The 27066-nt window shown below is 41.8% G+C and overlaps 1 protein-coding gene across 5 annotated transcripts in view; it reads left to right on the forward strand.

Moving 5' to 3' along the window:
• Positions 1-27066, forward strand: part of MTHFS (methenyltetrahydrofolate synthetase) — a 211649-nt gene that overhangs the window by 98431 nt on the left and 86152 nt on the right. The window contains exon 3 of one of the 5 annotated variants that reach the window (XM_077128545.1): positions 11365-11639. The exons of the other annotated variants lie outside the window; for them this stretch is intronic. Within the exon in view, the coding sequence (XP_076984660.1) occupies positions 11365-11492 (128 nt within the window). The 3' untranslated portion in view covers positions 11493-11639. Of the gene's footprint in view, positions 1-11364; positions 11640-27066 lie in introns of those variants that run through there. 5 annotated transcript variants of the gene reach the window in all.

The following is a 27066-nucleotide window of genomic DNA, read 5'->3' on the forward strand; positions in this document are numbered from 1 at the left end:
CAATCCAGAGGGTCACTTGCATACCAGACCTGCTTCTCCTGCCCCCTTCATGTAGTAGCAACCCATTTTACCCTCCATAGTCAAGGTCAGTCAACCCAGCTAGTACAGTACTCCCTTCTTTGCCTGTTGATTCAATGGCAAGAGGAACCCAAAGTAGCCAAGTGGTAGTCCTAACTCCCAGGGCAGTGGGATCATTGTTGTGTCCCCTAGGTGGGAGCGTTCTTCCCTTTGTAACTAAGAACTGCGGACCACAAAGCTTACACTCATTGGAACGGGCAGCACAGAGCTTGCCAATGGGTCACCAGAGGTAATAGTGAGATGAGTCGCTTTATCTTTGGGTGGGAGCTGCTGGCTTTTGCACTGACTGCAAAAAGATAATTTAGTAGTATCCTTATTTTCATCCAGTCAGTAAACATTTATTGAGAACCTACAATGTGCCAGGTACTGCATAGGATAAAATGGTGACCAAGACAGAAATTTTCACTCCCCTTCTGGAAATCCCAGTCTAGCAGGGAGACACATGTTAAACAAGTCAGTAGACAAATAATTAGTTTAGTTAAGGGGCCAGAGAGTCTCTAAGGAAATGATTTTCAAGATAAAAATTGATGAACAAGAAAGATGCACTCATGCTAAAAGAATTCCAGTCAGAGAGAACAGCTTGAGTCAAGGCTCTAGTTTCCATCCAGCTTGGCCTGAGTACAGTGAACCATGAGGAATGTGGTATGGAAGGTGGAAAGAGAGGCAGGGGCCAGCGTATGTAAAGCCTCAGGGCCAAATGCATTTGGAATTTATTTTAGTTTCAAGAAGCAGTCACAGAAAGGTGTTGCACAAGGAGGTGGCAGGCTCTGGTTGCTGGATGGAGACTAGATGGCAGGAGGGCAGAAGAGGCTGTGATGAAGTCAGATGGGAAGCCCTTACAGTCATCCCAGGAAGAAGAGGGTGACATGGTTCAAGATCACGATTATGAAAAGTGGGTAGAATCTCAAGACATATTTTGAAGGTAGCATTGTGAGGGCTTGCTGAGGGTTTGATTGTGGGGTGTGCTGATTTGAAACTGTTGTGCACCCCAGAAAAGCCATGTTCTTTAACCCTGATTCACTATTGTCGGGTGGGATCTTTTGATTAAGTCATTTTCCATGGAGATGTGACCCACCCAATTGTGGGTGGGACTCTTTAATTCAGTGGTTTCCATGGTGATACGTTTCTACTCATTCCTGGAGGGATTGCTTAGTGGAGACTTTTAAGAGGGAACCATTTTGGAAAAAGTTTTACAGGCTACACAACCTTTGTTGTCTCTAAAAGAGACTTTTGGAGGTGGAGAAAGAAAATGTCCCCTTGGAAGTCTTATGAAATGAGAGGCCTAGAGAGAAAGCTAGCAGATGTCGCCATGTGCCTTCCCACCTGACAGAGGGGTTCTGAACCCATCGGCCTTTCTTGAGCCAAGGTATCTTTCTCTAGATGCTTTAGTTTGGACATTTTTATAACCTTGGAACTATAAATTTGCAACTTAATTAATTCATTTTTTAAAAGCTATTCCATTTCTGACATATTGCTTTCTGGCTACTTTAGCAAACTAATACATGGGGGAAGATGGAACACAAGGAATCAAGAATGACTCCTAGGTTTTAGGAAGGTGGGTGCTCTTGCTGTTGATGCACCCAGAGAAGGCAGGAGAAAGAGGATCACATGAAAATGTAAGTATTGGGCATGTCAGTTTTGAGATTCTTATGAAACAGCCCTGTGGAGATGTCAGGCAGACAGTTGGATATTGGAGCTGGAGTTCAGAAGGGAGGTGGGGTTCGAGGTTAATGTGTAGGAGTTAGGAGCAAATAGATTGTATAGCCATGAGCTTGGGTGAGGTCGCTGAGAGACCGAAGGAGGGTGCCCAGACTGCGGAGGTCTCCCAAATGGAGGTGGGAGTAGAAAGAGTGAAGCATTAACTCCCTGGGGAGGGAGAACGTTTCAGGAAGAAGGAAAGCAGGAAAGCAGGAAAGCAGTGCTGCATAAGCCAAAAAGGAAACAGCCTTGGAAGGACCCAGTGGCCACCTGTGAGGGAAAGGCCATGAGGTTGAGTGAGTTCAGGTAGAGATTGTGCTGGTGCAGAAAGGATTTGGAGTACCTGGGGCTCTAGCGGGTGTGCTGTGTGTCCTTGAACCATAGTGAGAGGTTTTCATGATAGCCACTGGAGACTATTTTCTCAGAAACTGTATTTGTTTCTGCATTCCCAGTTGTGCTGATTTGAAGCTGTTATGTACCTCAGAAAAAGCCGTGTCTTTTAATCTATTCCTGTGCATCCAGACTTATTGTGGGTGGGACCTTTGGGTTAGGTTATTTCGATTTGTAACGTCACCCACCCCATTCAAGATGATCTTAATCCTTTTACTGGAGTTCTTTATGAGAGGATAAAGCACAGTAAAAGCTGAGAAAGGAGAGAGAGAAAAGCCCCAGAGAAGCTAGGAAAGGAACTCCAGAGGAAGCTACTGGAATCAGAAACTGAAAGCAGTGAAACCCAGAAAGGAAGGATCAGGAGATGCCAGCCACGTGCCTTCCCATGTGACAGAGGTGGCCAGATGCCAGCAGCCTGTCTTTAGAGTCTAGGCATCATTCTGTTGATGCTAAAATTGGGACATTTCATGGCCTGAGAACCGTAAATTGTAAGTTAATCAATCTCCATTGTAAAAGCCAATCCATTTCTGGTATATCGCATTCCAGGAGCTTTAGCAAACTGAAACACCAGTTTTCAGGCTGGTGGAGTCTGCAGAGATACCTATTGTCCTTTCCTGCTTTAAATTGTGGATGAAGGATGGTCTTTCTGTCTCAGACCTTGCTGAAGCCTTCTCCCAGACAGGGAAGTCAGCAAAATTTTGGACATCCAATAGAGGGAGCTCATGATGATTGGAATGATTTGCTTAGCCCTGGGTATCTAGGCAGGTATGTTATTTTAGGACTGGCACTAGCCAAATGTTTCAGAAAATTCACTAACAATGGCTTAAACACACAGAAGTTCTTTTTCCATATGTAACAAGAATACTGAAGAAGCCTAACTAGTAGTTGTGTATCTACTTAATAGAGAAACCAAGAGCCCAAGCTTTTTCTGGCCCTCTGCTTTGCTTGGCATGTCACTTTACTCCTTATGGTACAAAATGGCTGCTCTTCCTCCAGTCATCATTTCCATGTTCCGGAGGGGAAAAGATAGGAAGACAGAGGGCACAGACAAATGCCAACTGAATCAGCTTTATTTTCCCAGAGGACCCTCACAGTAGGCTTCTTTTTACATCTCATTGACCAGAATGGGTTTGCCTGATCATCTTTAGCTGCAATAGATTTAGGGTGGTACTTTTTAATGGAACATATTGCCACCCTAAACAAAAGCAGTGTTCTATTTCTAGAATAGACTATTGAGAGAAGGGGGTCATAAGTACTAAGTAATCCATTAGCAGTTTTAACTACAGCTGGGAAGAAAGAGATGCTGGGATGGGGCAAGGAGAGAAGGGAGGCATGTGAGAGAGAGCGAGAGAGAAAGAGAGAGAAAGAGAGAAAGAGAGAGAGAGAAACCGCTGATTCCTCAGTAGTGCTCATTATAAAGCTGAAATATCCTGTCAGGAGTTTTTAAATGGTGCTTGAACTATTTTCACCTTTTTTTAACTGGGACTTTCTTGATTCAGCAAATGCCCAAAATGTTTCCTGCTACTCTAATTTGTACCCTCATTTGAATCTCCTTTACAAATACGCAGCTCAGGAGACCATACATTTTCCTTTATTTATAAACAATTCTTTCTGGCTGTTGAGAAAAAGAAGAGGGTTAATTAAAAAATACATAATTACCCACGAACTACATTCTTTCTACTTCAGTTCCCAGTAGGGAACTCCATTCTGGAGAATTCATTAATGCTTGACCTGGAGAATTGTAATGCAAAAAAAATGTCACAGGAGACCAACATTTTGAATTATTGATTAGAAGAGGATTTTCCAGGCTCTTTTGGTTTAATTATGCACTCTAAAAAAGGTGAAGCAGACAGAGGGTGGAAGATGCAGAGATTTAAAGTAGCTGAAAAGTTGGAAGTTGCTATATTGCATTCCCCTTTTATGAACCTGTAGTTGTGAAGCTCTTTGGTAGTGACTCCAGAAAAAGAGGGGGGGCCTTGGAGAGGAACCCAAGGATCAAATAATAAAAATCCCTGATGTTTCTTTGACACAGAGATTTTTAGGTATACATACAATGCTCCATCCTGTAGAGTGAGCAGAGCTGGGGTGGGATGGGAGGCTGGGAGTAGGGCATGGGGGGCCTCCCTCATCTGCACACTCACTCTGAGAATCCTGGATCTCAGCGCAGGCTCCCTGGAGCCCTGTTTCCCTGAGGACTTGCTGGGCTTCCCAGGAGAAATAGTAGAGAGGCCTCTTGGGACTAAGATTCAATTTGGAGGGAAAGGTTCAAGAATTTAAGATAGATAAAGGCTGCCCTAAGCTCTTGGAGGATGTTTGAATAATTCAGAAGCTCCTTGGAGGGAGGTGGAGATAAGAGCCTGGCTTCAAGCTGGCTGCACTTTTGCATGTCATGCTGAGGCTACCATTCTGATCTATGCTAAGCCAGCTCTGGGGAGCCTGTCACACGTCCTATCGGGATTGACAGTGCCCCCTCGGATCCTGCCCTTGCTGCTGCTTTCTTCCTTTCCCTCTGCGTTCTGGTGTCTCTGAACTTTTCTCGGTCCCTCCAAAGTGCTCTTCCCCACCTATGTGCTGCCACACATGTCCCTTGTTCTCCTGGGATATTCTTCACCCCTCCTCACTCCCTTTCCTCCTGGGCCTGGTTCATGCCCCTCCTTCTCCATCAGAACCCACACAGATGTCAGGGCCTTCATGAAGACTCTCCAACATCCTCCCTCTCCACCCTTACGCCTGTCCTAGTTAAGGTCCAGGCTGCCTGTTACCCTCTTACTTCTGGTACTTTTAATTCCTAGAGTTTATTGCCATTTGTAATTAAACATTTGTGAAAGGAGTTGTTTAATGTCTCTTTCCTTCCCTGAGGGAAGGAGCCACACCTGATAAGGCTCATGGTTATATGACTAGAGCCTGTACCCAGTGGGCTCTTTAACTAAAGCTTCCCCTCAGTCCTGTAGGGGCAGGATTTACCATCCCTATTTTGCTGATGAGGAGGCTCAGAGAAGCTAAGCGACTATCCTAGGGTTCTACAGCTGGTAAGGGCAGAGCTGGAGTTCACATCCAGAACCCTCCACTTAGGTACTTGCTCTTTCCACTGCTGCACACTAGGGAGTAGCACACACCGAGCCTGCTCAAGAGCAGATGGCACCAGCATGGAACCATGCTGTGGTTCCATGGCCCTCACACCCTGCTGTGCTATTGGTGGCCTCTCTCCTTGTCTAGATGATGTTTCCTGAGTTACCTTATGCTAGTTTAGACCTGTGATCCCAAGGTCCAATATTCTGGGTCAGCTGGTACACATGGACACAGTAGTAGAACCCTTTTCTCTTGCCAGGTTGGGCTTTGGGACGCTGAGCCAGACTCCCCACCTTGTCTTTCTTGGTTTGACTGGATTCTTACCTCAGTTTCACCCTCAGGATTCAGGACACATCCAGTCCCAGCATAATACCATCCCTCACTTACGATAGTATGACAGTTTCAAACTTAGGCCTATTTGATGCAGAACTGGCCCGTACACCACTCTGCCATCCTGCCTTCCATGGAGACTTCCATCTCACCTCCCAGTCTTTCTCCTTGCTCCGCAGCTTGTGCCATGTTCCTGACCCCAGACTTTGTGTCTGGCTTCTGCTCACCTATATCATAGATGCTGGTTGCATGGTGGTCCAAGGACCCTTGCTACTCACAGTCCCCTCCAGCCAAGGGAAGCCTGGAACACTGTGCCCAGGCAGATGATGCTGGAATGTGGTGAGCCTTCCCCATCCCAGGGCAACAGGAGGAGAGAGGAGGGTAGGACAGGGGAATCAGGCATTATTTGGAGCCACTTTATCACTGGAAATGGACGAGGTACATCCTGAGAGCTCTGGGCAGAGTGACTGCACTGCAGCCAGATGGGTTTGGAAAATACCAGCATGGTTCTGTCATCTCCTGGCTGTGGGAAGAGGCAGGATGGGGGTGGAGAGGCCTAGCGGATGGATGAAGGAGAGCCAGTGAGAGCATCAGGTCTCATTTTCTTGCCCTTAGCTGTTGCTTTTCTTTTCGATGCTTTCCTCTTGCATTATTTTGAACCCCTTTTTATAAATTCATGCGTCTAATATTCCTGAGTGCCTGTTTTGCTCCAGACCAGTCACGAGGCTCTGGGACTCCATGGCCTCGTCCTTTTGGAGTTTATGGTCTGGCAAGGGAGATGCACTACAGAGGGAACGAATCATCCAGCAGACAATTGTGAACTTGCAGTGTAGACAGGTGCTCTGATGGAGCAGGACCTGATGCTATGATGGTCCATTATAGGGAGATTTGATGAAGTCAGGGAGATGACATCTGTGCAGCGATGTGAAGGATGAGTTGGAGTTAATTGGGGGAAGTAAGAAGGAAGAATATCTCAGCAGGGGACAGTTTATGCAAGGCCCTACAGTGGGGGAGACATGGCACCTTTAAGGGTCTCAGGGAAGGACAAGGATGAAGGTGGAGAGATCGAGTGGGCACGGTGAGAAACGAGGCTCTCAGCGATTTCTAGGATGAAATACAGGATTGGCATGGGTCATGGGAAGCTTCTTTCTGCCGTGGGCTGGGAAAGCATATTTCCTGGCACAAAGGGGAGAGGATAGCAGATGGTGATGACAATTGTCATCCTCCTTACAGCTGACACTTATAAGATGCTTCGTGTGTGCCAGGCATGCTCTAAGGGCTTTAAGAATTTTGCTTAGGAAAGAAAGGGGCAAAGGACAAGGGGGCAGAATGGACTTTATAAGACTTTCAGGGTTTTATTTGGAGTTTGCACAAAGGGAATGTCAGCGGTTTCATATATACACACACACACACACACTTTTTAGATTCCACTGCATTAACTAATTAACATGATCATTTTACAAGTCAGTCTAGATCACCATCATCTAATGCTGGGCATGAAGCTGGAGCGATTTAATAGATTTGAAAGCCAAGAGGACTTGAATGCTTTACCTACAGTTTGTTTGTTTTAATGTGCTGGAAACCTAAAAACATTACTCTTTATGAGCAGATTACATTTTACTTGTTTGTTTTTTAAGGAGTTATTAAGTCAGGTGGTAGATTTAGAACAAACACCTTCTGAGATCAGATGCATCACTTGTTTTATTAGAGAGCAGAGTAATCATGGAACATACCATTCAATGACATCTGATATGAGGTCATTTTTCTTTTTCCAGGACGGACTATGCATTTTCTTAATACTTTTGCAGAAATGTGATAGTAGACCATATTTAAAAATACATTTTTATTTCAGAGCCAATTTTTATCAAGTTTTTTGAAGGGTTTTATAGGGAAATTGCATGGGTTCTTGTTCCTGCCCCATGACCTTGGTAAATCTCTTTTCTCCTAGGAGTTGATACATGATTTAGTGTTCTAGGAACAAATAAGCTTTCTGCACACAGGTCTCTGGCTCACACCTACCCAAGAAAACTATTCAAACATACAGGTTGCTCACCTGTAAAGTAGAGAGGACAATTAATGCCTACTGACCCAGGCTACTGTGAGGATTCAGTGAAGTGATTAATGTGGCAACACAGAGCACATGGTGGGCACTCAAATGTGAGCTGTTACCATTTACGTCATGGTGACATAGGGCACATTCACGGATACTTGCAGATGTGTAACAGTGACCCACATATGCATGCACACGCACACATATGACACACATACATGCACATACAGAGGTTTGCTGAATTTCCAAACAAAAAACTAATTTGGGAGTGGTTTTTAGTTTGTTTGCATTGGGGTTGAATGGTGCAAGGATGAGTTTGAGTAGAAGGCAAATGACCTCACCATCCGGCCTACCCAACATATGTTCATCTAGGTCCATGGATAGCTTCCTGCTGACTCTCAGGTGTAATTGATCTCCTATCCAGTTCTGGTGATCATCTGACCCCAATGGGATTGGAACAGCTACTCTGGGTGCTTGAGCCATCACTGTGACCCACCATGGCAACCAAGAAGCTAAACTGTGTGGCTAAATGAGCAGAGGAACTGTGGCCCCTTCGGGCTTCTTTCTGCCTGGATGCTTTCACCAGGGAAACAGAGAGAACAAATGCCTGGTCTGCCTTTACCTTTTGTCTCTCTGTTTTCTCTGCCTGGGACCAAATGCCTTCTCCATGTCATTTGTCAGGTCCAACATCACCCATACTCCAAGGCTTGGCCCAAATGCCATTTCCTACAGGAAGACTTTTTTGATCACCTTTTTTACTACCTCTAAACCTTTTGTTTATACCTCTCTTTTAGAAGTTAACATTTCTACCACATGTCCACATGTGAGCTCCTCCAGGAGGCTGAACTTCGTTGATGCTCCATATCAAGTAGGGTTCAGAGAACATCGGGTGACCAGAACTACTACTGGTATCCCATCTCTACACAGTAGCCCTCTAAAATTCAAATTTGATCAAGTTGCTTGCTTGCTTTAAATCCTTCATTAGCTCTTCGTAGCACTTAGGATAAAATTCATAGTCAATCCCATGCTATAAGTTTGCCTGGTTAGACTGCTAACTACTTTTCCAGCCTCACTTCTTGTCACATGCCCTCTCAACATGCACCAGCCATCCCCACCAGTACTTGGAGAATGCCAAGCTGTTTCCTGCCTCAGGGCCCTAAGCCATCTGTCTGGAATTTCCCTCCCCTTTACCTGGCCCCTTTTACATATCCTTCAGTTCTGAGCTTAAGTGTCACTTAATCAGAAAGGTCTTCCCTGATGCTTCCTGCCCTTTTCCACCAGTCAACTAAGATCCACATGTAATTTTTGTTCATTATTATTTGTCACTACATATTTGTGGGGTTTTTCCTCGTTTTATTTTATTAGAGTCTCTGTTGGTTGCATATTCATTTTTGTGATTAAGTCAGTTATCTCTACTGGAACTCCAGGAGGGCATGGGTAAATGTGCCTTGTTCACCACCATACCTATAGTATTTACTTCAGGGTCAGCACAGGACAGGTACTCAAAAATAATTATCTTCATGACTAAATGGAAAACAGACAGTTACAAGCTCATCTAGGCCTGAGAGAGCTCTCTTTTTGGCTCAGTTTCCTCCTCAAATTGCCCTTTTTTGCAGTTTCTGTTTTGGAATCCAGGCTTGCCCAGAGTTTAGGTCTTTGCTGGTGAAACTTAACTTAGTGGCATTCCTGATCTAACCCTGAACCAGACGCCGTTCCTTCCCTGCTCATATTCCTAGGGCTTTGCATTCACCTACAGCTGGCCTAAGTCCAAACTCCTGGGTCTCTAGTTCTGGACAGGTGTCTGCAGCAGACTGAGAGTGCTGAGAAAGTAACTCCTTGCCTGCAGCTCTTACCCAATATTCAACGGAGTTGGTATATAGCACTGTCACCTCCCTCACTTTTGGTAGAGTAACCCTTGGAGAGTATTGTAAACCACTTCCCAGAGGGTTCCTGTGCCGTTAATACCTAGTCACCCATGACAGAAACTGGCTTGCTAACTCATTCTTTGTTGGCTGCCTTCCCTGCCCTGTTTCCCCTCCCCATTCACCTGCAGATATTTCCTTCACACCCCAGATAAACTACTTGCACTCCAATCTTTGTCTCAGAGTCTACTTTGGGTGAACCCAAACTAAGATAAGCACTATTGTTGCATAGTATTGCACTATTATACTTTTATTATTATATAATAAACACCCTGACAAAATACTTTCACAAATCCTCTCAAAGAATTAGATGGTCTTCATTTTACAGACAAGGAGATGGAGATTCACTGGAGAGGTAAAGGAATTTACCTAATGCTGAACAGCTAAGCAGATGGAGCTGTAGAGTATGCTGTTCTAAGTAAGCTACCCGAGGTCTTCTCTTCCCATCACCAGTCCACTCAGTGCATGAAGGTATAGAGATGGAGCTGACAGCGAGGCCAGGATGAGAAGGATGTGCTCGTGCCCTGAGACTAGGTACACGAGACTCGTATCCAGATGACAGATGATCAGGCATAGACTTCCATACACGTGTTCCCAGACTCACATGCCAGAGTGGGTACACTTAAACCCATACATGTAGAAAACCATACACGTCCAATACCTGTGAGTGGCAATTGCGGTTTCCTGATTAATAACAAATGGTGGGTAAGGCGTGTTCTATCCTGCATCACATACTCGTGCTTATAGAATTCAGGGCCCTTAATTGGGTCATCTAACCCAGTCTGCTGCTTCTAAACAGTCAGACACCAGGACTGGCACAGAATCACGACTTGTCAGCCAAGAAGGGGCACTTCACCAGCCACTCAGGGAACTGTTAGGTACCCTGGAATGATGGCAGGCTTCTTGAAATCACAAGATGAGGATTTTTTTTTTGGAGGTTTAAAATTACATAGTAGAACTAATAAGCTCTTTCTGTCTCATAATTGTGTTTGTTATGATACAAACACTTAAATATTTGGCTGCTGGTCTTCTTGGACGAACCTCCTAGTATCACATGGAATTATAGTTCCATGACGAGCCATTATGCCATGGCAGATGACAGTTCCTGTGTGATGCTCACTTTCCAGCAATATGGGTCTTCTCAGCCTATACAGTGTGGGCTGGGAATCAGGAGGAGGGCTGTGCTTTCCAGGCAGCTGTCCTGTGGGCCCAAGGCCTAGGAGGCAGGAGCCACAGTGCGGGTACACTCAGGACTCAGATGGTTCTTGGGGCTTTGCTGTTTGCCCCTTTGCTGGAAGCATATAGTTTATGGTCTAACCAAGGGCGGAAATTACTTCATCTGTATGGAGTTATTATGATTTCTTCCGTGGGGTAATCACAGAGAACGGAACTTTAAAATTATGTGATTTTTAAGAAGGATGAACAGTGAGACCATTTTGCTAGGAACATCTTAATTTCTGGAATCATTATAGTATGATGAGTTTAGTCCTCAAATGGACTCTTTGGAAGTTGGGTCGTGAATTGCATTGCATATGGATGGAATGACATTAGGAAGATGGCAAGCTGAAAAGTAGCTTTCCAGAAGGAAAGAAACCATCCAAATACAATATCAAAAGAATTTATGACATTATATGGTAGGTAGTTTGGACTTCCTGAGTTGCTTAAGAAATTTAATTCCATTTCCATAAAGAAATATCCTAGTGAGTGCTCTTTCAGTTACAAATAACAGAAATCAGTGTAAACTTATTTAGGTAAAGGGGGATGATTAATATGTGTAGCAGAATTAGCTTGTGGAGAAATGAGATCTTTTCTCCTTCTTTCTCTCAGAGGGCGACCAGAGATATCTATTTTGGAGGCTCGGTGTAAACTTTGATCTAATAAGGAACAGAGAAGATTTTTACAAGTCATTTCTATTGAGGTACAATTTACATAAATTAAAATTTAACTATTTTTAAAGTACAAATATATGAACTTCGTCAAAGATACGTGGTTGTGCAACCACCATCACAATCTTGATACAAGACATTTCCATCACCTCCAAAAGTTCCTGTGTGCCTCTTCACAGAAAATTCCCCAGCCCCCACCCCTGGTAATCACTGATTTGCTTTCTGACATAGTTTTGATTTGTGTCACATTTCATACACATGGAATCTACAGCATGTAGTTGTTTGGGTCTAACTTCTTAGACTTAGCATAATGCTTTTGAGATTCATCCATTTTCTTGCATGTATCAGGATTTCTTCCTTTTTATTGCTGAGTAATATTGTATTGTATGGATATATCACAGTTTCCTTATCTGTTTAGCAGTTAATGGATATTTGGGTAGTTTCCAGTTTTGAGTGCAGTACATGTCTTTGTCTGAACTTGTTTTTATATATCATTGGTAAATATCTAGGAGTGGGATCACTGGGTCATAGAGTAAATGAATACTTAATTTTATAGAAACTATCAAACTGTTTTCCAAAGTGGGTGTACCATTCTGCATTTTCCTCACCAGTGAGAGTTTCCATTCTTCCATACTCTAGTCAGCACTTGGAATTTCAGTCTTTAATTTTAGCCATTCTTGTGAGTGTGCAGCAGTATCTCAGCATGGTGTGTGTGTGTGTTAAGCAATGGTTCTTTTTTATAAAAATGTTTTTTATTGTTAAATATATCATATACGCAAAGAAAAGAAAGCAAAAGCAATGATTTTCAAAGTACACTACATCAAGCAGTTACAGAACAGATTTCAAAGTTTGTTATGGGTTACCATTCCACTATTTCAGATTTTTCCTTCTAGCTTCTCCAAAACACTGGAAGCTAGAAAACGTTTTTTTCTTTTTTTGTGAAAAATAACGTACATACAAAAAAGCAAAAAATTTCAAAGTACATTGCAAAAATTAGTTGTAGAACAAATTTCAGAGTTTGGTATGGGTGACAATTCCACAATTTTGGGTTTTTATGTCTAGCTGCTCTAAGGTACTGGAGACTAAAAGAAATCCCAATATACTGATTCAGCAATTATGCTCATTTGTTAAATCCTACCTTCTCTGTATAACTCTACCATCACCTTTGATCTTTCTCCCACTCTTTAGGGGGATTGGGGCTATGCCCATTCTAACTGTTTCATGTTGGAAGGGGCTATCAATAATATGGAATAGGGATATGGAACTAGCTGATGTTCTGGAGAGGCTAGCCCTCTGCATTTCAGAACTCATCTGGTCCAGGACCCATCTGGAGGTTGTAGGTTTCTGGAAAGTTACCCTACTGCATGGAACCTTTGTAGAATTTTACATAATGCTCTAGGCGTTCTTTAGGATTGCCTGGAATGGTTCTGGTTGGGGTTTGGCAAATTATGGTAGGTAGCATGGTCTAATTGAAGCCTTCGTGAGTGATCTCCAGAGTAGCCTCTTGATTCTATTTGAACTCTCTCAGCCGCTGATACTTTATATTTTACACTTCTTTTCCCCATTTTTGTCAGGATGGCATTGTCGATACCATGGTGTCAGGGCCAGGCTCATCCCTGGGAGTCATCCCCCATGTCACTAGGGAAACTTTTACCCCTGATGTCATGTCCCAAGTAGGTGGGAGGGCAATGATTTCACTTGCAGAGTTGGGCTTAGAGAGAGAGAGAGGCCACAGTTGAGCAACAAAAGAGGTCCTCCAGAAATAACTCTTAGGCATACCTGTAGTTAGGCTAAGCTTCTCTGCTACATACATAAGCTTCACAAGAGCAAGCCTCAAGATCAAGGGCTTGGCCTATAGATTTGGGTGTCCCTAATGTTTGACACAGTATCAGGGGTTTCCCCAGGGGTAAAGTTTAAAGTTCCATATATTTTCTCCCATCTCTCAAGGGACTTTGCCAATATTTTTTGATTATCTGCTTAATATACTCTGGGATGCCTCCAGGCTCTACATTAAGCTATACAGGATTAAAGGTCCTCTTTCTTATTCTGGGCTCCCTGTGTCTGGATTGTTTAAATGATCTATCCAGACAGGTTGAGTCAGATTAAGTGATACTGAAAAGTTAGGTTCTGGACAAAATAAATCTTTCTTCCCTTGGTCTCAAAGAGTAGGTGAAGTTCTAAAGGAAGGCAATGTCTTCCTTAGCACTGTATTCTGAATTACCTTAACCCTGACCTGACTGACTTTGTTCATTTCGCTAAACATAAAGTGATACCAATATAAAACAGCCCTCAAAGTCCAGAAACAACAATTACCACTCCAGACTAAATATGACAGCTAGAACTTACAGTCTAGATCCCAATTTTCTTATAAGTATTTTCTAAATGAGATCATACAATATTTGTTCTTTTATTTCTGGCTCATTTTGCCTCATCAGATGTCCCACATGTTCATTTACATCATTGCATGCCTCACAACTTTGTTCCTTTTTGTAGCAGCATAATGTTTGATCATATGTATACAACATTGTTCGCCAATCTATTTCTCACTCAGTGCATTTTTCAGTCATCTCCTTGTATTGGGCCTCATGTATAATGTCCAAAGTAAAAAATCCATCAGTTGTAGATAATTTCATTGTTCCCAAGAGAAAGATAGCTAATAAACAAACCCTCACCAAATAGAAAATCCAAACCTCCCACTAACCCTTGTCCCTCCCCCATTATGAACCTCTGGTGTTGCTGTGGTGCTGTTGATGTTTTCCCTGTTAAACACAGCCCATAGTATGCAATAACATTTCCCCCCCATACCCCGAAATTACCCACTCTTTGTACGAGATTCATAGTGTTGCAGGAGTTCATGCAAGAACTTATTTATATTTGTAGTGTTTATCGGTGGGGACACATGAGATTACACAACCCCTTTCAAATATGTTCACCTTCAATATGGTAATATTACTTATAGAATCACTCGTGAACCGCTCCACCTCTATCTATTCTCTTACATTTAAGTACAACTACATTAGCTAACTGTTTGCCCATCTCAATCTTCTGTGTATCTCTAGGTCCCCCATATTCTGTATTGTCTCTGATTTTACCTTCACCATGGTCATAAAAGTGGAATCATACAGTATCTATCCTATTGGTTTGGCTTATTTTACTAAGCAGTACGTCTTCATGGCTCATCCATCTTGTCATGTGCTTTAGAATATCATTTTGTCTTACTGCTGTATAATATTCCATTGCATGTATATATCACATTTTGTTAATCCTCTCATCTGTTGATGGACACTTGGATTGTTTCCATCTTTTGGCAATTGTGAATAATGCTGGTATTAACATCAGTGTGCAAATGTCTGCTTATGTTACTGCTTTTAGCTCTTCTGAGTATATACCAAGTAGTGGTATTGCTGGGTCACAGGGCAACTGGATATTTAGTTTCCAAAGGAACCACCAAACTGTTTTCCATAGCGACGGTACCATTATATATTCCCACCAGGAGTGCGTTAGTGTCCCAATTTCTCCACATCCTCTCCATTTGTAGTTTCCTGTTTGTTTAATAGCAGTCATTATTATAGGTGTGAGGTGGTATCTCATTGTAGTCTTGATCTGCATCTCCCTTATAGCCAGTGAAAATGAGCATCTTTTCATGCACTTTTGAACCATCTGTATTTGCTCTTCAGAAAATTGTGTATTCATATCTTTAGCCTACTTTAAAATTGGGTTGCTATTCTTTTGTTGTTGAGTTGAATGATTTCTTTATGTGTACAGAATATCAAACCTTTATCTGATGTATGATTTCCAAATATTTTCTCCCATTGAGTTGGCTGCCTCTTCACCTTTTTGACAAAGTCTTTTGAGGTGCAAAAGCATTTGATTTTGAGGAGTTCTCATTTATCTATTTTTTGTTGTTGTTATTGCTTCTGCTTTGGATGTAAAGTTTAGGAAGCTCCTTTCTATTACTAAGTCTGGAAGATGTTCTCCTACATTTTCTTCTAGGAACTTTATTGTACTGGTTCTTATATTTAGATGTTTGATCCATTTTGAGTTAATTTTTGTATAGGGTGTAAGGTAGGGGTCCCCTTTCATTCTTTTGGTTATTGATATCCAGTTATCCCATTCCCGTTTATTGAAAAGACTATTTTGTCCCAGTTCAATGAATTTGGGGGCCGTTATCGAAGATCAGTTGACCATAGATTTGGTGGTCTATTTCTGCACTCTCCATTCGATTCCATCCGTCAATATTCTATCTTTGAGCCAGTACCATGGTGTTTGGACTACTGTGGCTTTAGAGTAAGTTTTAAAACCAGGAAGTATTAATCCTCCCAGTTTGTTCCTCTTTTTTAGGATGCTTTTAGCTATTCATGGTTTCTTTCCCTTCTACATGAATTTGGAAACTAGCTTTTCCAAGTCTTCAAAGTAGGTTTTTGGAATTTTGATTGGTACTGTGTTGAATCTGTAAATCAGTTTGGGTAGAATTGACATCTTAACTATATTTAACCTTCCTATCCATGAGCAGGGAATGTCTTTCTGCCTATTAAGATAATTTCTTTTAGCAATATTATGTAGTTTTCTGGTTACAATTCTTTTACATCTCCTAGGTGATTTTTTTTTTTTTTTTTTTGCTTGGGCAGGCACCAGGAAATGAACCCAGGTCTCCAGCATGGCAGGTGAGACCTGTGCCTACTGAGCCACCATGGCCTGCCCAAATCCTTTACATCTCTAGTTAAGTTCATTCCTAGATACTTGATTCTTTTAGTTGCTATTTTGAATGGAATTTTTTTCCTTAACTGACTCCTTGGTTAGACCATTGCTTGTGTATAGAAACATTACTGATTTTTGCATTAATTTTATATATCCTGCCACTTTGCTGAATTTGTTTATTAGCTCAAGTCACTTTGTTGCAGATTTCTCAGGATTTTCCAAGTGTAGTATCATGTCATCTGCAAATAATGAAAGTTTTACTTCTTCCTGTCCAAGTTGAATGCCTTTTATTTCTTTTTCCTGCCTGATTGCTCTTGCTAGAACTTCAAGTATGGGATATATGAGTTGTTTTTCTTTTTATTTATTTTTCTGGAGTGATGCAAATATTCTAAAAATGATCTCAGTGATGAAGACACAACTAAGTGATGATATTGTGAGCCATTCACTGTATACCATGTATGGACTGTATGTGTGTGAAGATTTGTCAATGCATATATTTGAAAAATAAAATAAATAAATAAAAAAGTAGAGAATGCACAAATCTTAAAATTTCCTAGAAAGGCTCTCACAGATCCAGGTGAAATATTTTTCTTTTACATTTAATAAATATTTTCGTAAATGTGGGATTAGAGAAGAAATCCGCTCATTTGTCTCCGAATTTTTGAGTAAAATATATAGTTAAGCTAAATTCCAATTTCTGTGTAAATTAAGACAACTTACATTGCTTCATGAAAACATACGCACACAAGGAAACCTTGTAATACCTCTAATTTAAAGTGGCTATTTTAATAAAATAATTTATAAAAGTACAAACTAATCATTAAACAAACCAACCAACCTAGGCAGATAGTGAGTTAGCCTGCCTGCACCGACTGCTTCTCACCAGCAGGTGGCGCGTCCAAGGCTCCTCCCTCGTGCCTGCGGGGTTCTCCCGGCTCGCAGAGGCTGGCGCGGTGTGCGCAGCAGGAGCTGCTCCAGCCTATGGCAGCTGGACAGCGTGTCCCTGCCTGCGGGACTGCCGAACCGACCAGCCCCGAGGGTAGCAGCCAACCCGCAGCGCCCAGCTGGTGGGTCTGCCAGACACTGGACCGGTGGGGCCGACTATTCCCGCACCCGGCCGGGCGATGGCTCCTGGTGCCTGGAGCCCGGTCCCCCGCAGAGGACTCTCGGGTGGTCTCTGGGCTCCCCATGGGCGCTGTCAACTATGGACCGCGCGGCAGCTCGGGCAGGCTGGAGTCGAGGATGGTCAGCTCCCCCCACACATGGTCGATCCACCCAGCCGCTCTCCCCGTCCAGATTACTCACCTGTCTCCTCCCCCAATCTCCGTAGGGTCTCGGATTACTCACGCTGGGACTGCAGTCCCGGGGGTTCTCTCCCTGCCCTCTGTTGTTCCGCGCGGCAGCAGTGAACGGTCCACTTGGCCCTGCAGCCTTCACCTCTAGTCTACTTTATGGCTCTATAGATTTGCTTGTTCTGGGTGTTTCATATAAATAGAATCGTATGCCTTTGTCCTAATGTGCCGTGCTTATTTCACCCAATATGTTGTCTTCAAGATTCATCCATGTCCAAACCTACATACTTTAATCATAGTCTAAGGTGGAACTCTGAAAGCTGCCCATGTCCTAAACTCCCAAATCTGTGGATTTGTTAACTTCCGTGGCACAAGGGGTTTGGCGGACGTGATTAAGGTAAGGATCTTGAGATAGGGAGATTGTCCTGGGTTATCCAGGTGGGCCTAATGTAACCACAAGGTCCTTATTAGAGGGAGGCAAGAAGGCCAAAAGTGTAAAAAGGAGATGGGATGGCAGAAGGAGAGGGTTTTAGTGATGTGCTTTGAAAACGAATGGGCCACAAGCTGAGAAGTGCCAGGGGTCTCTAGAAGCTAGAAAAGGCAAGGGAACATATTCATCCCTAGAGTCCCCAGAAAGGATGAAAGCCAGCCTGCTGATCCCTTGATCACAGCCTAGAGAAACTGATTTCGGAGTTCTGGCCTCTAGAGCTCTGTAAGATAAATTTGGGTTGTTTGCTGTAATATGTTATAGCAGCCATAGCAAGTTAATACATGATCCGAAAGGAAGAGAGACCTTTTTTCTAACAATGATGTACGAAATCTTACAAAGGGTCTCTGATTTGCTGTACTTGGATCCACTTCTTGAAGCAAACACAGTGGACAGGGAGGACGAAGTAGCGTGGTTGGCCAGGCTTGGGTCACATACAGCCTTGAAGTGTGGAGGCAAAGGAGACGCAGGTGTCGACGAGAAGAGGATGCCACTCCTCCACAGAAAGAGGGGACTGGACAGAAAGAAAGACGCGCACTGTTTGGCCCAGCTTCCTCTCCTCTGTACCCGATCAGTCTTTACTCCAGATGACTTGAAAATCAGTGCCATCCTTTGAGGACAGAGCCTTGTCTGCAATGAGAATTTTAAAAAGACTCTGCTTGGGGCTGGAAAGTTAGTTCTAAGGAAGAATATTTTGTAGTCTCTAGAGGGCATGTTTGAATGGCACAAATTTCATTTGGCTATATAAGACCTGAGATTTTGGTTGTAAATGTTGTTCCATTGTAGTCAAAAGAGAGATCTAAGTTTATATTTAAAGTCTGCCCCTTGCCAGCTCTGAGTTTGTTTTCTAATCTGTGAACTGGCCATAATAATACCTTCCAAAGGTTGTTGGAAGGATTAAAAAAGATGATTTATATAAATCCTAGAACTGTTTAAATAAAGTATGCAAAGCTTAGCACAGCTGTTCAATAATTATTGCTATATTTGTCTGGTTCCATATATACAGTAATATGAAATTGGTTTAGGAAAGTCAGACCAAATTGTGAGGGGTTGAGATGTTCAAGCGCTATCTTTTAGTTAATTGGATTAGCTGTGAGCAGACTGATAAAATTTATTTGTACCTTCTATGTATATATGTGGTGATTTGTTTAAAAAGTTAAAAGTCCTGACATGCTGTTTCTTCTCTTTATTCTACCCCATTCTCTACTAAATTTTCAGCGTTTAACTTGTTACATAGAATTTAAGTGTCAGCCCAATAATGTGAAAAGCAGAAAAAGAGGAATAAACGCATCCACTTACCCAACTGCAAACTGTAAGCCCTGGTGTGGTGGAGGGAGTCAAAATGAGCAGCATGGTGGCTCCCCAGAGGATCTGCTTCTCACTGTCTGCCCCTGCCTGTCCCGGGCCCAGCCTCACTCCCTTTTTGGGTCTTCCTTTTGCTTTAACTCTGACACCTCTGATACCCACTCCTGTGGCTCTCACTTATCATCTTCATACTGCTTGGGTTACGTACCCTATTTTGACTTCTTGGCCTCAGAAGTCTTTAGCATGAATTGTCAGGTATTCTTGGTATTCTCTGGACTTGACTCCTTCTGTGGTTCTTTTGGTTTAGGCCTGGAAGATGACACTGATACCAACCTCCTAGGGGCATACAAAAGACTACAGGATTGTGCCCTGAAGTGACCTCTAGTCTGGGATCCAGTCATGGGAAAAATAACCATGGAGTATGAATGGACCAGAAAGGAAAGGAAACTTAAGACAAGAGAGAGGGGAAAAGACTTAGCTGAGGGTCTGGGATTCAGAAGAGCTTCCCTTACTCAGGATTTGGTCACATTGGCTTCTGCGGTAGATGCTGCTAGAGTCTTCCCCAGACCTCTTACGTGCTGGGGCGCCCATGTTCCAGCTAATGTGAGTGTTGGCTGCCCTTGGTCAGTGGGAGTATTCTCCTGGGAGATTATACATTTCCCCTTCTCCCACGCCACCCACAGCCAAGACTGGCTTATATAGGAGTACAAAAGACCTCCCGTTCGCCTCAAGGGGGACCAACTCTGTGGTGTCATTCTCACTTCAGAGCTCCGCATGGGATCAGGCTTAAGTAAGGTGCCAACCAAGGTCCCATCTTTGCTTAGCTCCTTCCCTAACCTATCCTGCTTCCCTCACCCCTTCTGAGAGTAGTTCTTCCATCAATCACATGTACCCAAATCTTTGCCTCGGGCTCTGCCTCTAGGGAACGTGACCTAAGATACCTTCTTACTGACTCTCACACTCGCTGCATTTCTCCAGCTCAAGGCCCTGTCTGGGGTCCGTTCACCTCCGCCTGAATGCTCTTCCTCACCCTGTTCACAGTCTTCAGATCTCAGCAGGCGCTGCTCCCTCAGGGAGGCCGTCCTTACTTCTTTGACTAGGTCAAATTTTCTAAGTACGGACCACTTAATAGTATCTTTCTCCAATGAATCATATTATAGTTGCAATTTGATATTTATCTGGGTGGGGATTTGATGAATATTTTTCTTATTAGAGTATAGGTTCTAAAACAGTAGGAATCATGCCTGATTTTACTAACCTGTCTTAGTTTCTTAGCTGCTAAAACAAATATTATGCAACAGTTTGGCTTAAACAATAGAAATTTATTTGTTCACAGTTTTGAGGCCAGGAGAAGTCCAAATTCCAGACATAGCAAGGTGATACTTTCTCTCTGAAGACGGTGGTGTTCCAGGGCTGGCTACTGGTGATCCTTGGGTCCTTGACTTTTCTGTCATTTGGCAGTGCATATGGCGGCATCTTTTCTGGGTTCCATTGACTTCTGGTTTCTTGATCTTCCTGTGGCTTCTTTATCCATGTCCATTTTTTTTTTTTTTTGCTTATAAGGACTTCAGCCACATTAAAATAAGGTCCACTCTTATCCAGTTTGCCACACTTTAATTAATAACTTTTTCAAAGGTCCTATTTATAAATGGGTTCCGACCCACAGGCCTGTGGGTTGGGACCTAAGTATGCCTTTTGTGGGAGACATAATTCAGTTCCCAACACCACCACTGTTTTCCTAGTGTCCAACTCAGTGCCCAACACATAGTAGGTATGCAATAAAAATTTGTTGAATGACTGATGTGAGGAGATTAAAAATAAATAGAAGCCTTCCAAGAAAATGAAGGTGATAACTCGGAATGGTCAACGCTGCCACATGCGGCTGGAAGGCAAATGTGATAAGGACTGAGAAAGCCTTTTAGACTCAGCCTCACAGAGGTCACTGTGATGTCAATGTCAACAAGTCATGGAGTGATAGAGGCTGGGCATTGTAGGAAGGAATTAGAGAAAGAATGTAGATGATGCTTCCTAGAAGTGGTCTTTACCTCAGGATAGAAATCCTGCCCTATCTACTGGGAATCACAAAGAAAAATGTCAACTTCTATTCCATTTGCCCAAGGACCCTCGAAGTATCAGAGAACCAACAAAGCCGTAAGATAGCCGGAAAGTAGAACCAAGACTTCCTGGTTTCTACTCTGATAATAATATTAACTATCATCATCATGTTAATTGTGTTTTTATCATACAGCAGCTTACAAAACATCCATTGTGTAAATTGCCTTATATCATTTACTTTCTTTACCACTTTCAAGTTCTGTTCTCCAGTTCAACAAATGAATCTGTAAAGATAAAAATCTCCAAGGTCATCAATATGTTATTAATTTTATCTTATTACTATGTATAGAATATATATACAGCATAGGTCTGGTCCCCAAAGTATGAATCCAGGAGAATGCTGTTAGTACTCAGCAGAACCTGCGTTTCTACTATGCAAACTTATTCATAATAGCCTCAGTTTTGTTTATTTGTTTTCTTCTCATTTCCCTTTTTATTTCAGCCTCTATTTCAAATGCATTAAGAGGGGGAAAATCTCTTGAAAGCAAAGTCAGTTTTCTTTCAGTACATGGATATGGGAATGGTTTTCTGTCTTATGCAACCAGATATACTGACTAGTAACTCACCAGCTGAGGCGCATGTGAATATTTAAATTTAATCATTCTAAGGCATACCCTGTCATTCTTTTGCTGTTTTTTGCTGGTGGTAGCAAAGTTAAGGGATGCTAGTCCATTTGCACTTGCAACTTGGGCAACATAATATGTATTCCTTGTTTATTATCACTTATATACAACCAAAAGCCAAGTTTTCTTTTAAAAGAAGCTCCATAGCTGAGCATTCAGCTTTTGTGGGGCCAATCATGATAACTATTATCAGACGATGTTAAAAATCCTTTTCTGTACATGACTGAGCTTATCTGGAAGTTTAAAGTCTTTGTAGGGCAAATTTGAAGCTGTGTTTATGTGTGAGTTACGTAGCAGGCCAAAACTGAAATATTTCAATGAAAGGGCTAATTTATCTATATCCACCCTTGCCATCAAAATGTTGATTGCAATGATCAGATAGTTTTCCTGGTTCATAAAGCCGTGGGTTGGGGCAAGGAGAGGATTTTTGTCACCACTCCCTGGCTCCTGCCCCTTAGTAGCTGTGGCCTGTCATCTCCTGGGGTGACACAGGGAAAGGCAGATGAGTTTGACTCATGGGCTATTAGGCACTTTATAGACTTTAGGGTATCTACTGGTATAATGGGAACAAACAGTACAAGGTCTCCAGCTCAGTGGAGTACATTTTGGACAAGGTGTTGATGAATCAAAATCCTGTCATTGAAATGAAATGAAATAAAACATATGGAAATGCAAAGAACCCAGAATAGCCAAAACAGTCTTGAAAAAGAGGCACAGAGATGGAGAACTCATACTTCTCTATTTTGAAACTTACTACAAAACTACAGTAATCAACACTGTGTGCTAGTGTGGAATTAGCATAGTGATAAAGATATAGATCACTGGAATAGTACTGGGAATCCAGAAATACACAAGTGTTGGTGAGGATGTGCAGAAATTGGAACATCATACATTGTTAGTGGGAATGTAAAATTTTGCAACTGCTTTGGAAAACAGTTTGGCAACCCTTAAAATGTTAAATGTAGAGTTACTATATGACCCAACAAATAAGATTAAAAAATCTATACATAAACTTGTGAATGAATGTATATAGCAGCGTTACTCATAATATCTAAAATGTAGAAACAATACAACTATTTATCAATTGAACAATGGATAAACAAGATGTTTTATCTCCAGTCAATAGAATATTGTTGAGCCATAAAAATGAATGAAGTCTTGATGTATGCTGTTCTAGTTTGCTAGCTGCCGGAATGCAATATACCAGAAATGGAATGGCTTTTAAAAAGGGGAATTTAATAAGTTGCTACTTAACAGTTGTAAGGCATCCAGGGAAAGATACCTTGGTTCAAGAAGGCCAGTGAAGTTCATGGTTTCTCTCTCAGTTGGAAGGACACATGGTGAACATGGTGTCATCTGCTAGCTTTCTCTCCTGGCTTCCTGTTTCATGAAGCTCCCCGGGAGACATGCTCCTTCTTCATCTCCAAAGGTCGCTGGCTGGTGGACTCTGCTTCTTGTGGCTATTTTGTTTTACTCTGCGCTCTCTGAATCTCCTTCAATCTCCAAAGTGTTTCCTCTTTTATTGTCCAGAAACTTATCAAGACCTACCCAAATGGGTGACATGTCGTCACCTAATCCAGTTTAACAACCACTCTTGATTAAATCACATCTCCAGGGAGATGGTCTGATTACAGTATTGAGTAGGGATTATTCTGCCTTTATGAAATGGGATTTTGGTTAAAACATGGCTTTTCTAGGGTCCATACATCCTTTCAAACCAGCACACATGCTATTACATGGATGAACTTTGAAAAATTATGCTAAATACAATAAGTCAGTCACAGAGGACCATATATTGCAGGATTCATTTTTAAAATTTTTTACTTTATTTTTATTGATTATATTATATATTTACATACCATGTAATCATCTAAAGTATACAATCAATGGTTTACAAAATATCATATAGCTGTGCATTTATCATCACAATCAACTTTTTTTTCTTTTTTTTTGTGAAAAATAACATATATACTAAAAAAAGCAACAGTTCAAAGTACATCGCAACACTTAGTTGTAGAACAGATTTCAGAGTTTGGTATGAGTTACAATTCCACAATTTTAGTTTTCTACTTCTAGCTGCTCTAAGATATTAGAGACTAAAAGAAATATCAGTTAAGTGATTGAGCAATCATTCTCATTTGTTAAACCCTATCTTCTCTGTATAACTTCACCATCACCTTTGATCTTTCTCCTACTCTTTAGGGGTATTTGGGCTATGCCCATTCTAACTTTTTCTTGTTGGAAGGGGCTGTCAATAATATGGTAAAGGAGAATGGAACTAGCTGATGTTCTGGAGAGGCTGGGCCCTCTGCATTTCAGGACTTATCTGGTCCAGGGAATTCCATTCTGAATACAAATATGAGGAAGTGCTTTAAGACCCTCAGTCAAAGAAAATGAATAAGTGCTTAGTAGCTCCTTAATTTATTCATTGGTTGGTCATAGACTGTGATGGCATGGCATATAAATGCCTTTTAATGTCTCGAGAAGACTTCAGGTGGCTTCACCACAAGAAACATTAAGGAACACTGTTGAGTCTGTGGTGATGTGATTTGCTGAGTGCCAAAGTGGGTTAAGCATATCTTGTTTTCTTTAGGTGGGCTCATCAGCTTGATACTTGAGTTTTTTTCTTTGTAACCGAAGGGCTTTTTCTATGCATGCTCCAAAACCCAGAGGGCATCAAATCGGGAAAGGGATGAGAGGCAGAAGATTAGTGAAGTTGTAGAGGGCAGATGGATTGTGAATGTACCTTCTGATTATTTGGAAGATGTCACAGACACAGAGAAGGAAGATTCAAGAATTTTTGGACCAATCAAGCTGACCTGAAGGAGGTGCCTGACATGGTCTGTTTTAGTAGAATAGATACAGGTGCTATACCTGGATACTGTTCAGCATTGACCCAACTGGTATGGTTGCTGGTTTAAATAACACCCAAATCAGGAAAGACTGACTTTGGAATCATGCATCCATCTTGTGGCCCAGATAGTGACTTGACTTCAGAAGCTTCTCTGGAATTAGAGAACAGTTCAGCTCCAGTTTGATGAGACCCTCATTTCTTGTTCTCATTACTGCAAATAGGGGTCTAAGCTAATTGCCCACCCTCCATCCCCAAGCAATGATTTGGCAGGTAGTTGGAATGATAGCTGCCTGGTGGGAGTTGGCTGACTAGCCTCATTCATCTATGGGTCAATTTAGCCTAGAAATTAAAGCACTCCATTCTGAATACAAATGTGAAGAAGTGCTTCAGATCCTCAGTCAAAGAAAATGATAAATAGGCTCATTGCATTCATCCAATTTCATTTTACTTTTCCATCTAATTTCAAATGATTTCAAGAAGGATGCACATTTTATTAGTATATCACTACTTAGGAAATGACAGAAAATAGAATTAACAAAGAGATCTTGTCCCCATGTACAATCTACCTTGGAATATAGTAGCAGATATCCAGGGCTCATCTCCTTGGATTGTGAGCCTTTTGAAATGGCCCCGTGTCTTTTCTATAGTCCTCTCCCAGCAAGAGGTAAGGAGGAAGAAAGCGGAGAACACAAGAGTCCTTTTGCATTCAGCTTGGCTGGCTGCCCTTAGGTAGTTCACCTAACCACCTAAACCTGTTCTGGGTATTGCAACATATGCAGAATAATACGGGATATTGTAGCTCTTTATTTCTGTTAAGTGTTATCAGGGCCAGGTCTAAGGTGAGGCATGTGACCCTGTACTTCTTGAGAGTGAGCGCCTCCTTAAATTTCATGCCTCATACTCACTTGCCTCATCCCAGTTCTTACCATGATTGTTACACAAACATAGTGAATTAATAAATTGCCCCCAGGAGATCATGGAGGAGTAGGGTAGATAACTTTGTATATCAGTAGCTCAAGCCAAAGCAGGCAACAACAAAGCTCATAAGAGTAATTCAAGTCCCATGCTCTTGATGTTCAGAGGAAAGGGGCCATCATTTCTTGTTAAGGAAATCCTGGAAGACTTCATGTAGTAGGTGAAATCAGATTGGCATACTTAAAAGATAGGTAGGGTGAGACAGCGGAATGATATAAATGGTGGCAAAACTATGGGAGCAAGGGCATGTCCAAGATTTAACTTTGCTACTAAGTAGTTGTGTCACCTTGAATAAATAATTTGGCCAATAAGTGCCCCACTTTCCTGATGATTTTTGAAGTACCCTGGTGGTCTGCTCCTGTATATACTGGCACAGAAATATCAGAAAGATACAGTGTCTCTGAAAATGATGCAGAAATGGTGAGTATATCCCTCATATCTCCTTGAACCAGTTACTGACTGAGGATACTAATTAGGTTGATGGGAATTGATTTAAGTGTTTTGCTGGAATATAGTATGTTTGGGAACTAATTCTAGATGCATACTTTTCCCAGTTCATAACCTTGCAACTGAAAGAACTCTAATGTACCTACTTGGAGGATGATGAATTCCTATATGTATACACAATTTAAAAATAGAATTGTACCATTAATATAGTTCTAAATTTTTTTTCAATTCATAATACCCTGGAGAGCTTTCCAAATCAATGTATACAGATCTACCTAATTTCTTCTTTGGGGCTGCTTGTGCTCCTTCATAAAGTAGTGACAACTTTTTTTTATCCAGTGCTTTCAGTTTGTTTTAAATATGAATACTTCTGCAATGAATATCCATGTACCTATATCACTGAATACATGGGCCAATACATTTGTAGGTTAAATTCTTAGAAGTAGAATTGAGGAACGGATATGTATATTATGTGTTAAAAAAATGAATTTTTCTTATTAACCATAAGCAAATTGCACTCAATACCTGAATGTGAAAGATGAGCTGGAAGAAGCTGAGACAGAGCAGGGAGAAAATTAGAAGGTTGACTGGGAGAAAGGTGTTGAGTGGACTTACCTGTAAAGTTCCATCTCAGGCCATCATTTTCTGGGGCTAAGGGTTCATATCCTGTTAATGACAGTAGAAATAATCCCCTCTGAGTTGGAGAAAAGCAGAGGGATTTGGTAGTAGTATGGAGTTAGAACAACAGTACCTTTTCTTTTGGTATTCTATATGGCATATTCTTTTTCCATGTGAGTCTCATTATTGCAGCACCATTTATTGAATTTTTGTTATTGTGTTTGTTTGT

Source organism: Tamandua tetradactyla, chromosome 14, assembly GCF_023851605.1.
Source record: "Tamandua tetradactyla isolate mTamTet1 chromosome 14, mTamTet1.pri, whole genome shotgun sequence".
Taxonomy (NCBI): Eukaryota; Metazoa; Chordata; class Mammalia; order Pilosa; family Myrmecophagidae; genus Tamandua; species Tamandua tetradactyla.